The sequence below is a fragment of the Sciurus carolinensis genome, chromosome 3 (assembly GCF_902686445.1).
Source record: "Sciurus carolinensis chromosome 3, mSciCar1.2, whole genome shotgun sequence".
Taxonomy (NCBI): Eukaryota; Metazoa; Chordata; class Mammalia; order Rodentia; family Sciuridae; genus Sciurus; species Sciurus carolinensis.
This window is the reverse complement of record NC_062215.1, coordinates 13,658,584-13,671,921: the sequence shown is the minus strand read 5'-3', so window position 1 is coordinate 13,671,921 and position 13,338 is coordinate 13,658,584. Positions and strand designations below refer to the sequence as shown.

The 13,338-nt window shown below is 44.2% G+C and overlaps 1 protein-coding gene across 3 annotated transcripts in view; it reads right to left on the bottom strand.

Moving 5' to 3' along the window:
• The window catches only part of Pitpnc1 (phosphatidylinositol transfer protein cytoplasmic 1), a 246,357-nt gene that overhangs the window by 40,239 nt on the left and 192,780 nt on the right, over positions 1-13,338 (bottom strand). For all 3 annotated transcript variants that reach the window (XM_047544876.1, XM_047544878.1, XM_047544877.1), the window contains exon 6: positions 7,649-7,744. In XM_047544876.1, coding sequence (XP_047400832.1) covers positions 7,649-7,744 — 96 coding nt within the window. The remainder of the gene's footprint in view (positions 1-7,648; positions 7,745-13,338) is intronic.

Here is a 13,338-nt window from a genome sequence, read left to right as displayed (position 1 = left end):
ACACTCTTGCCCCTTATTTGTTCTTTTGATGTTTTCCAACATCTCTCTCTTTTTTTTTTATTGTAAACAAATGGGATACATGTTGTTTCTCTGTTTGTACATGGCATAAAGGCATACCATTTGTGTAATCATAAATTTACATAGGGTAATGTTGTTTGATTCATTCTGTTATTTTTTTCCCTTCCCCCTCCAACATCTCTTGATTTTTTTAAAATTAAGGATCATGATCCATTTATGAGCAAATAATAAAGACAAATCTTTATTTCCCAAAGGCCCACTCAGATTCCACCTCCCCAGTAGAGCCTGCCCTGCCAGCTTTCCCATTTCCAGAACTGCTTCCTCCCTAGAGTCTTATGTTGGTTGAGAGGTTTCAGGAGAGCAGAGCTCACCTGGCAGTGGGTATATATCTCTCTGCTGCCTTATGCCAAACTGTCATCTAGTCCTTTATCTTTCAACCAGATTATGAGCTGTCTTAAGGTGAGCCGTGTCTTTCCTGTCATTTTACCCCTGCGTTCTCCCAGCCAATGTCCTGCCCTGAGTCCTCAAGAAGGACCTGTTCTGGAAGATGAGAGAAATGGCAGTTTTCTTCCAACTTTCCTGGCCAGGCTGCTCAGATCCTGGCTTGCAAACACAGGCAGCCATTCAAACACACCCTAGTAGCTCTGAGACCCACTGCCTCTTAATGTTGTGGCCCTGGGTAGATGTACCAGAAGTCATCCAACTTGTAAAGGGGCAGAGGAGAGCAGAAAAAAAAAAAAACAAAGCCAGTTTCTTGAGAGATTACCCAGGCTCTCCCCACACACAGGGATGATGCTGTAGGTACCATGCTGTGCTGCCTTGGGCCACCAGAGAGTAGGCCCCTGGGGAGATGACATCTGCACTAGTGCTCCAGCTCCTGAGGATGCAAAACTTGAATGGAAATTGTTCCCCATGGTTGTCCCTAGGATTTTCTGCTCCTGGTCACTTCCAGAGGCACCAACCAAGGGTTTCCCCATTGACTTGTAAGAGCACCAGCATCTCCAGACCCTGCGAAAGGGAGGGTTCGGGGGCCACTTTGGATAGAGACTTCTCTCTTCTCCATGCCGAGGCTGTAGTGAGTCCTCTTGTTATCCAGGAGGCACCCAGACCCCAGTAAGTAGGAACCCATCACAAAACAGCTGTGTTCCTCTCAGAAAGAAACAGATGGACTGGGGGGGTGAGGGGAATGACAATAACGGCACAACAAATTGAACTTAACTATGTACCCCAGCATGCGGCAGCTGTGTCAAATCTGGCCATTTGGAGATAATTGAAAATCCTTACCACCCTAAACTGCCAAGATGCAGATCAAAATGAAAATATTTTTAATTTGAGGGTGATGAATTGTTTGGAGGAAGCACTTTTGTGCTGAAGGGTAGAGCTAAGGACGACAATATTTACTCATTTGGCTTCTCTGTTCCCTTTCTGGGGACCCACCGTCCTTAGCAAACAGCATTTAATCTCTCACCCTTGACAGTTATTGGAAAAGTTAGATGTATCTCTTTTTGTTTTGCTCTCTTTCCCTCAAGAGAGAATTCAATAGACATTTAGTGGAGTGACCAGTGAACTGGCTGCCAAGGATTTCTTGGCCCAGGAAGACGATAATCCAGGGACCTAGAGGCTCGCTCAGTTTCAAGAGATACTTCAGTCACCCAAGCCAAGGAGAAAGCTCTAAATCAAATTCTGTCCCCAAATCCCCTCTGCACTGTCAGACATTCAATTATGGGTCCTTTTCAATTTCGAGGACAGCCTCCTGTTAGTCTTTTTTTCTCAATTACTGCCCAAGTTCAAAATACTGTACAATTTCCCCAATGAAATTACTGTGCTCTGTTTACCACCTGTAAGACGAAGACCCCTTTACATCTGAGGGAGAGAAGTTTCCTTCATCTATAACGATTAGATCACATTCAAAAGGCAGCAGAGAATAATCTTTTCCAGGGCTGATACCATCTTGTTTTTGTACTCTCAGGGCCTGGCACAGAGCCTGGCACACAGTAAGTGCTTACTAAGTGCTAACTATAGAAATTCATTCGAGTTTTGCCACTGATAGGTCTTACTGAGTGTACTTTCCTTGGGTAGGTTAAAATCAGGGTTTCTTCTGATCTTGACAATTGGGGCTGGGTGACTGTGTTGTGGGTCTGTTCTGGGCCTTGTATGATGTGTGGTGGCATTCCTGACCTCAACCCACTAGCTGCATAGCCCCAGTTGTGACAATCAAAAATGCCTTCAGATACTGCCAGGTGTCCTTGGGGGTGCTGAACTATCCCCAGAGGAGAATCTCTGGCCTAGAGACTGCTTTACATTTATACAATCAATGAAGATTAAAAAACAAACAACAACAACAAAAAAAAAAAAAAAAAAAAAAAAAACCCAGCACATACCCACAAAATCCTCTACTTCTAAACTTTCTCCATTAGGGAATTACATTTCTTTTTTCTTTCCCCACCTTTGCCTAGAGGCAGGTCTGAAAATACAGAAGCTGTAAATTCCTACCAAGTGCTGTGTCTCTGGGAAAGAGCTGCAGGGGGTGCACCTCAGAGGCTAATGAAGACCCTGTTTTCTCTGGTCACACCCCATCCTATCATGGAAGGCAAAGCTCACACAGAACCATAGTAAACCAGGGGGCACCAGTCAATGGCCTCTAAGGAGATAACTCCGAGCTTGACTTTTGCAGGTTGTCTGGGGTGGACAAGTCCTGCAGGCTGGATGTGGAGATTTGTTCTTGCACCCCCCCAAACTGCCAACTCAGCTTTAGAGAAACAGTCTCTGCCTGTGCCCTCTGCAGGCGTGCTGTGACTTACTGTGCCAAGTTCCTGGTTCCTCCACTGGGATCTTCACCTTGAAATCTTGGCAAAGCATCAAAGAGTCGGATGGGAATCTTGGCAGAAGCAAGAAGCTACTTATCAACTGCATAACAAGTACAACCTGCTTGGCGTTCAGCTTCACTCTCTCTGTTGCTTTGGAGGTGCCGATGAGAACTGTCCCTGTGACTAGGTGCAAACATCCTTCTGACTTTCAGCGGGGGGACACAGGTCTTGGTGCCTAATGGAGGTGTTCTCCCTGCCTGAGAAATCACACTCTTTTTTTTTTTTTTTTTTAAACATTAGAACATGCCCTGCAGGGTTGTCTGCTGGATATGAGAATAAAACTTGAGGCTAAGAGGCTCCTGGGAGCTGAAACATAGCTCTTGATTTGGACAAAAAACAGCAGCACTGCAAAAATGAGAATATGGAGAGCTCTGGACTGGGCTATCAGCTGATCCGGAGTCCCCAGAGTGTCCTCTGAATCCCTGGTTAGTAGTGGCATGAGGACTGTGAGGCAGAGGGCAGCCGGTGGAAAATTCCCTGCTCTGGTCACCTTAATGAGACAGGCATTCTTGACTGTGTGGCTCAGGTTTCCAGGGAGAAATGGGAAGAAAAAAGAAAGGGCTTTGATCCCCTCCTTTGGCCTGGGTGGCAGTGTGTGTGGCTGTAGCTGGGTAGAGAGAAGTGCCCAGCTAACCTCGGTCTGGATTCATCAGCATCAAAATATCTTGGAACGGACTGTGCCCACCAGCTCGCTGGCTTTCCGCACAGAAAGTGTGTTGCTCTTTACCATGCCGACATAGTCAACTCACAAGAATGAATTGGAAGAAAAAGCCCATAAGGCAGTAAGCCTCAGATTAAACAAAAAGGAACTCTGATTCACAACTGCTAGCTTAATGGCAGCAAATTCATTTTCTTTGATAGCACTTGCTCTGAAATTGTCACTGCTGGAAGAAAAAAACAAAGCCCCTGGCCTTCATTCGTGCTCATTCACCAACTGTTGAGGAGCAGCATCTGCTAAGAGCTGGTGCTTCAGTAGTTGCTGAATACGGGAGGGAGGAGGACGCGGCTCTTGTCTTGGTGTTGCTCATGCTGTGGCTGAGCTAGCATGAGGTGGAATGATCTAGAAGCCACAGACCAGGGAAGGGCTAGGGGAGCAAGCTCAGGAAAGCTCCCTAAGGGGAAGTCGTGCTTGAGCAGAACTCTAAAGGTGGCCCAGTGAGGGGTTTTAAGCAGAGTGACAAGGTCAGATTTCCTATTAGAAGAAAACTTTTAGGGCGGGGAGGAGGGTGTTAATGATTTACAATGTGCTAAATAGAAATAAATTTGGAAATGTTTTGCCTACTGAACTGGTTGCTTCTCTTATTCTCTGTCCCTGTCACATTCACAGTATACACAACAACCAAAACAGTCTATAAAACACACTGTTGGTGAGTTCAGACTGTAGCCAGGGATTCTGAGAATCAGATGATGGTGGGATTGGGGTCACTGGGAGCCCCACACATTCTCTTCCTTAGAATTTATTGCAGGCTCTGGATTATGCCTGTAGCCCTTTGTGGTCTGACTGCCAACAGAGGAGGAATTTTCCCTGTGACGAAGGCAGCAGATCCTCTGGAAGCAAAACTGGGGAGTACACAGGACTGAGCCCCAGGAGGCCCATTTCTTCCACATTCATTAAGCCACCCTAAGACTCCTTTTTTTAAAAAAATATTGTAGTTGTAGGTGGACACAATATCTTTATTTTATTTTTTTTAACGTGATGCTGAGCATCGAACCCAGTGCCTCTCAGGTGCTAGGCAAACACTGCCTCTGAGCCACAACCCCAGCCCCAGCCTAAGACTCTTGGCAGGCAGCGCTGGTTCTGAGTGAGCGGGCTTGACCCAGAGTTCGTTCACCTGCAGTGACCTCTGCTCTAGAGCACACTGCCCTAGCCTTGGCACTACTGACATTTAGGGTCAGATAACTACTGTAAAGGGTGGTCCTTTGCTTTACAGGATAATTAGCAGCATCCCCAGCCTTGACTTACTAGATGCCAGCAGTGCTCCTCAAGTTGTGACAACCAAAAGGGTGGGGCAAGCACCCATGCAGGGCAGAATTTGTCCCCAGTTTGGAACTGTTCTGGGGAACAGTTTTCCACTCTTCTTTATTTCCGTTCTGTTTCTTGACACCCTCCCTGTGTTCTTCCTTATTTTCTGGTCAGTTCTTTGTAGATTCCAGGTGCCTCCTCATCCTCTTCCTGGTCTTCTTAAAGGCTCCATCCTGAACCTACTCCCATTATACTTTATGCCTTCCCTCTCTCATCCATTCCCAGGAGTCTAAATACTTTCTACTCACCAGACACTCTGATTGGTCTCCAGGCCAGATCTCTTACCTAAAGCTCCAGACTGATTTCTCTTCATTCTAGATGTCTCACTGGCATCAAAATCCACCCGGTTTTCTCAAAACTCATTCCTCGTCTCATCTTCCTATCTCAGTAAATGGAACCCCATCTATCTGCTGCCCACGCCAGCATCCTTTGGGCCATTTTGACTCCTCTTTCTCTCTCACCCCTGTATCCCATTCATGACTGATTCCTGTCAATTCTATCTTCAAAATTTATCTCAAAACCTCTGTCCTTATGCCTGCTGTTGGTCCTCCAGTTCAAGTCAGCATTTAACCTAAGTAATTAATAATGCAAACAACTCTACTGACCTCAGGGGTCTCTTGATCTCCATTCTGCCCTTTTCACTGTATTTTCCATCCAGAGCTATCTTTGGAAAGCATAAATCAGACCCTATGTGCTCTAGCTTCCATATCTTCAAAGGGATTAATTGCACTTGAATAAAATCTCAGTGTGTTAAATGGTCCCTTCCTCCATCATCCCATTCTTCCTCTTGTTTCTGCCATGGCCACCATGTTTGCCTTCTAAACACATCACCACCGGATCCTGTACATGCTCCGCCTTCCACTTGGAAGCAAATCTTTCATCATTGCTGTTATTTCTTCCAGAACATCTCTCCTGAGAATACTCTCTACTTACGTGTTTATGCAACTTTCCTTTACTGTTTGGCTCCTCTGCTACATTAGAAGTGTCATGAGGGAGGGCCACTGAGTCTCTTTTGCTCACTGTCTTAACTCAATAGTTATTAGATAAGTGACCCTCTCTCATTTCCTTGGTCAAACTACATCCAGGAAAGAATGCTTTATGGTCCATGAATGTGTCCGTGAGTGACTCCGTGAAGCATGACAACAGTAGTCCACCAGTGTGAATGGAAAGCAGCTTTCCGGTGGTGGTTCTTAGGAGCACAAAGCACAGGGAAGTGAGTCAGGCACCCGATGACCTTAAACAAGACCTGCTGATTTCTTCATTAATATTCCCTATTTGTCCCAAGACTTTCCACTAAATCACAAAAGTGCTCCCTGAGGAATAGGCAGGACCACACCAAAGTACTCTAGGAGGAAGGGCTGAAATTAGTTCAGTTTTCTGGCAACACTGCCTTCCTGGAAGGTCCAGAGCTGCCAGAGAGGACAAGCTGTCTAGAGGACAGTAGACCCTATACGAAGGAGCCACAGAAGTGATGAGGCAATGGCTTCTCCCAATGCTTTGTGTAACGTCATCAAAGCCCCATTATGAACCTTGGACTTGGTATGGAACCACAGAAGTATCTTTATAGAGGGAGACAATGGAAGGCTGATGGAGTTTTGCTTCATCCTTCTTCTCAGTAGGTCCATAGTTAAGCAGAGAATATTTAACTTACTTTTCTTAAAATGCACAGGTGTGGTTGGCTGTAGAGAGTAATACAAGCTGATGACATGAACATGCCCAGCCTTTGTGCTGATGTGTATGACAAGAATGATTCACATCAGCCCTTTAAGGGACAGCAGCTGGAGAGCCATGAGCCTACAATTAAGCAGCTACACATCTTCCAGGATCAGGTAAGACTTTTCTATCCAAATATATCCCAAAATGTGGAGGCAAACAAATCGGAACCACACCAGAGCCCAGTTTGTGTGTGACCTGGTGGAATTCTCTTTTAACAGGATTATTTATTACATCTTCTATGAGCCTTAATGAATCTGAGGGAAGAGTTTCAAGGTCCGTGTGTTACAGCTCAAGGACAAGCCTGGGGCCCTGATTCCAAACATATTGTGATTGGCTGCATGTTGCTAAACAACAAAAATAGCCCTGCATCTGTTGTCATTGCAGGGCCGGGACGTTATTTACAGGCGGGTCACTCAAGTTCCGTCAGCAGCCATTAATAAAATACTAAGAGGATATAAATGGTGACTTGCACCAACAGTAAAATAAAGAGGGAGAACTGGGCAAAGGAAGGATTCTGGCAGGGTGGAAACCAGAGGGAAAGTCTCTTAAATGTATTTTTGGTCAAGAAGAAAAGAGAAGGCCTTCTGAAGGTGCTTGCTATTTTGAGAGAAAGGTTCTGGGTCATCATGAGTGGTCAAAGTTTTGAGGATTGTTTGAGGATTTTTAAAAAATGTTAAAACTCAAAGCTACAAATACAATATAGTTCCTGCTCTGGCAGAGTATGTAGCTGGGGATTCAAGCTGTTGTTCTTCAGAGAGGCCATTGTGTTAGATGGCTCAGCCCTGTGAACATCAGTGTGGCACAAACTGATGGCAGAGCTGGGCAGAGAGGAAAGCTAATGGATTGGCAGGTAGGCCAGTGATGGGCCCTGAGGAGCAGGGACTTAATTGAGACCCACGTTAAAGAACCCAGCAAGATGGGAGAACAAACTGAAGCAACACAAAGAGGTATGGAAGGATCCCAGGAGAGGAGGCACTTGAATCCCTGTTGAATGAATGAACAAATGAGTGAATCTATCACTTACTTCGGATTCTTTGTAGTAGCGTTCTGGAATTTCATCACAGGCAATATCAATAAAGCAAACTTCTCTCTCTAGGTCTTTGGCTTCATTGTCAAAAATCTGAAAGGACAGAGCAAACATATCAAAGGTTAGCAATGCCAGTTGAAATCCCCCAAGGTGCCTGTGGGTCAGTTCAGCCATGCCTGAGGCAGAATAACACCCCACAAAGCATCTTCACATGGCTCAGTGTCCCTGGCTAGTGCTTTCGCCTGCCACAGAATGTGCAAGAATCATAAAAGGCTTTTATTCATCACTTAGGTTTTGTCACATCAGAGGCAGGTGTGGCATCCATCACTGCTTGGTGAGGGGTAAAAGAAAAAGTGGTCTGTTTTTAGAAGTTCAAGAGTGAGGAAATAAATCTCTTCCAAAAACCTCTTCCAAAACTGCAGTCTGCTGATTTTTTTGGCAGTTAATCTGAACAGGGAGAGTGAAGAGGCTGGGAAGGGGCTGGTTAGATTTGAGACAAAGAGCAGTGATATATCCAAATTTTTAGAGAAGAAAAATGTGCATATGTTTTCATTAAAATTTTTACATATAGCTAATTTTACAAATAATACATGCTTGTTTGCAGAAAATACAGATGAGCAAAAAGATAAAACACAATCCCACTGCCCAAGGATAAGTAAGTGTATTTTTCTTGATCATTAAGAGCATGATTTCCTTGGTACATGTAGGGGTGACATGGTGTAGCTTGGTAAGATACTAAGATGGCTCCCTGCCAGTCTAATTGGGTTCCAATTAATATCCATTAATTGGAGGAGGAGGAGGAGGGGGAGAAGAAGGGGGAGGAGGAGGAGGAGGAGAAGAAAAAAGACAATATACAGATAGAAATTTTGGCAGAAAGATTAAGTTCCTCCAGTTTTCCCCCTTGCTACTTTTCTAGTCTAAAGGGATGAGCATGCTTCTGAAGGACAGTAAACAGATTATGCATGGAAAACCACTTCATCCTTAGAGGAAGTTGTAACTGCACCCCCATCTCAATGCTGAGCTATCTCCTGCAGGGAACCATCGGTTAACACTAATTATATCAGACTCTTCAGAGGAGAATGGAATATTTGGGAAGAACAGGATGGTCGATGCCTAAGTGTACTATCTTGAAATTTGGTGCCTGTTAATCACATGATCTCCCACAAGACAGCACCTGAAGCTCCCTTCACTGCGATATTCTTCTTGGTTTGCTTAAGATAAAAGTATTGGTCCTTTCAGAAAGTTTTCTGAATAATATTTGTGTTGATAATTATTCCCCAACTCTGCTGTTTGCTCTCTCGCTTCTTTTATTCTAAAATGTTTGGAGGCTACTTGGACAAATCTCTTCAGACAACCCAGTCTGACCTGATATGAACACTGCCTTTTCTTTAAAGGCAGAGAAAGCTCATGTCTTACCAGCCCTGATTCCTTCCACTGCCACTTCAAGTCAAGTGTTTTGGGACACTCCTAAAGTGTTTGGGAGGGACAAGTGGATTGCTCGAAATGAAACAGGAAGCAAACAAGTTCAAGGTTGAGTACAGAAATAAGTTGTCCTAGATGTTTTTCTTTTTCCTCTCTCATTCTCTTTCATCTTTTCAAGGGTGATCCAAGAGAAGGAAGGCATGTGCCTCATTAAGAACAAAAAAACAGAACACCCCGAAGGGAATGAGTTCCTAGAGAGTAAATCACAAAAGAAGTTAAACAGGTTTGATATTTATGGGTAAAATGTATGGGATTCTGCTAGGTGTGGTAATGCACGCCTGTCATCCCAGCTACTCAGGAGGCTGAGGCAGGAGGATGGCAAGCTCGAGGCCAGTCTCAGCAACTTGGCGAGACCCTGTCTCAAAATAAAAAATAAAAAGGGATAGGGTGTGGCTCAGTGGTAGAGTAACCCTGAGTTCAGTCCTCAGTACTAGAAAAAAATAAAAACAAAAACTATGGGATTCAAAGAAAGGGAATAAGCAGATGTTAAGGGTGTTGATAGATTTTTACCTAATTTAATTCAAACTTTTGATCACACATTGTAATGGTGATCACATTACTGCCTCTCAGGGTCTAAACCCACCTTCAGTCTCTGCTCTGCCATAACCAGTTGGAATCTAATAATGCTCTCTCCCCTCTAGAGTGCACATTACCATAAGCCTTGTCAGTAGAGGGTGCTGGAGGGACACTGGAGGAAGAAAGGGACTCTTCAGGTTTGGATCCTGGAGGCCACGGAGTCTGTATGTAGGGATAATCAGTGATGCTCTGCCTCAGCTGTGTGCCTAGAGGGCAGAGTTAACCAGGGACCCTGCAGCCTGGCGTGGGTCTGAGAGCCACTTGACCATGGCCCTCCTGTCCAGGCCTCGCACTGGCTGTGTGTCCCAACTTCTTCTATACCCCTGTCCACCCATCTTAGCTTGCCTATGCCCGGGAAGGCTTTTTGCTGCCCGGTGAGTACGAACCAGTTCTGGTTCAGGTGACCTGGTGAACTTCCCCACCATCCTGTGGGCTACAACTACAACTTCTTCAGTGAAGCCCAAACCATGGAAAGGGGCCCCTTTCACCTCTGTCGTTCCTTGGGTATTCTCTCTTAGTTATAGGGTACTGGTTAGAGTTCTCTTGACATTTCCATAGCTGCTCCTATCAAAGGTTAATAATTACTTATATTCCTCCTGTTGAAATTATTGTGTGGCCTCTGTCTCCTGGTTGGGCCCAGATTGATATACTCATTGCATACAAGTGCCACCCTAGGCTTTAAGGACTAGAAAGACAGTGAGGGCTGAGTTCCTCTCCTTAAAAAGTTACCACCGTATGGGAGAGAAAGTCTAGGAGGCTATCACCAAAAATATAAGGCAGCCTGGATGCAGTGGCACATGCCTGTAATCCCAGTGACTAGGGAGGCTGGGCAGGAGCGTCACAAGTTCAAAACCAGCCTCAGCAACTTAGCGAGGTCCTAAGCAACTTAGAAAGGCCCTGTCTCAATTAAAATATAACAAGGGTTGGGGATGTGGCTCAGTGGTTAAGCATCCCTGGGTTCAATCCCTGGTTAAACAAAACAAAACAAAACAAAACAAAAGCAGAATAAAGTACATTCTGCAAAAGAAAAAGAATAAGCTGAAAAGCTAGGGAGATGAGCCAGTAGAGAAGCTCAGAATGGAGGGAAGTCTCCAGGCTCCAGGCTTCAGAACAAGGCTCCTCCCATAATAAAAGGCTGTATCTCGTATCCAACTGAAGAGACAATTATCGGTTCACTGTGCTTTTCCTGCTTCCTTCTAGAAAGATGAAATCTGAATCTGGTTTTCCTCCTGCTACTTATAAAATATATATTCTGGGCAGCTATTGCTTAGCATGGCCCTAAGACTTGGGGTTCTTCTGCTTTTGTTTCCTTCTTGAACAACTAAGGTTGCAGCTGACTCAACTTAGGCACTACATCTGCACAACCTGGTCTCCTTTGTTAATATGATCTTAAACTTGTGCCAAAGTCCATGAAACACCAGGCAAAGGAAAGTTGCATGAGTTAAACTCTGCAGAGCCCACTTTAGGATAGAGTTCCCACCACCTGAACAAAGCCCCCCCCACCACAATCACTTTGAGGACCTCAACATCCTCTTCAGGTGAGAGATTACAAAGGATCTAAATTTCCAATAAATTATGAATCTCCTAGTTAGCTATAGATTTTAGGAGATGCTCCTAGGTGCTTAATAAATAGTTGCTGAAGGGTGGTGGAAAGAATTTTTCTTCAGCTTCCCAAAGCAGGAATATTGCTTACAGATTGATCTTGGTTTCCTCTTATAAGTTTAAGCTCCATTTCCTTAGTTGTAAGCATTATAATTTTCCATAATTCCCAATACAGGGCTTAACACAGAGTGGAGCCCTGACAGTATTGGCTTATGGGTCATACATTGGGAATTGGGAGAGTAGAGTTTGAATTCAGTTTTCTTTTCTGTGTAATCTTGGCTAAGTCCCTGCATCATCTTTGAATTTTTATGTCCATGTCTGTCAAATAAAAAGCTTAGTCTATAGGCTGGGGACAGAGCACTTGACTGGCATGTGTGAGGTCCTGGGTTCAATCCCTAACTCCAGGAGTGGTGGGAGAAGCTAAGTTTAGCTGGATGGTTTTGAGGTGTATCTCTCTCTAGAGGATTCAACCACTTTCTTCTGATTCTCAAACAATCTGTGGCCCTAATGAAGTTGAAATCAAGTGACCCAGATGACTACTAAAATTTCTTCCAGTTAAGTCTATGATATTGAGTGACACCTGGGTCCTATGTCTTGCTCCAAGGCTTGTTCCCTTCCTGCTCCCTCAACTCACAAGCAGCCAACTTGGGTGATGGACAGAGGGGCTGCAGGGAGGAAATGGGAAGTGGGGGTGGTCATGGCGTGGTGTGACTGGAAGGCACAGCTGGGTGATACAGTCTAATCTTCATGCCCAGTTGAGGACAGGATCCAGAATGAAGCCAATACTGTCACAGAGGCTTAACCAGGCTTCAAAGGAAAACACTTAGCCAAAGTATTCATTTGAACTTCCCCAATGGTGAGAGCAGCAGCTGTCAGAGTTCTGGTCCACTACTAGCTCTTTGAGATGGAGTAAAAGATCTGCTGAGTTAGTTTTAGGACAAGAAGCACCTTGTTGGTTCATCAAACCAAAACTCTGGGTTGCACCTGAATGGGAGAGTTGTGCACCTCTATAGCCTTGTTGGCTTTGTGGGAAGAATTTGTCTTCCGAGATGGGACTTGATTTGATAGTTAATTGATGTACCTTTTCTATATCAATTGTAGTAACATTCCCATCTTTTGTGTATTTGTCACAGATATTCTTTTAGTATTTTTTTCATTGCTATAACGAAATATCTGATGCAGGTTAACTTTAAAAAGAAAAGTGGTTCCTTTAGCCACAGTTCTAGAGATTCAAGGTCATGGCTCTGGTGAGGACTTCATGGTAGATGTTAGGAATAGGTGTGAGAAGGAGAGATTACATTGTCAAACTAAATCAGAGGGAGAGACTGAAGTCTTTCAGGACATGGCCCCAGTTGACTTAAGGACCTCTTTTATAGGTTCCACCCTTTATCAACACTGCCACCCGGGGGTTAAGCTTCCAACAAGGGACACATTGAAGCCATCACTAAAGTATTTATTCCTCTTCCCTTCTTCTTTCTTCCCACACATCATCTGTAGTGGATTTTGATGCCCATCTGGTTGACTGCCCTGACCTCTATGCCCACCAGGGAGTGAATGCTCAAGAAGACAAACCCCTTTTAATGTGAACTGAGAAATACTACAATGAGAAAGCAAATCTGAGGAAATATTATCTTATAGACTTTTTAAAAAAGGGAGCAATTTTCCTTTTTTTGTAAAGCATTATGAACAGTAACTATCAAATACCTTTAAAAAATCTTCATATATTTTGGTCTAATAAGTTTGAGGATTTATTATAAGGAAAGAAACTTGAATAAAGGAAAGCCTTCATGCACAAAGATTTTCATTGTGATATTATTATAATGGCAAAGGGGAGGGGCAAGGGAAGGGAGGGAGAGAGAGAAAAGCTTAAACATCCCACTATGGGAAAATGGCCATGGAAATCAGGATAAATCCATCTGATGAACTATTATGTGCTATGTGATCATTAGGAGAAAAACACTGATAAATATGGAATGTGCTTTTAGATTTCTACTTGAACAGGGGTATCTTTGTAGATTTTGAAATCT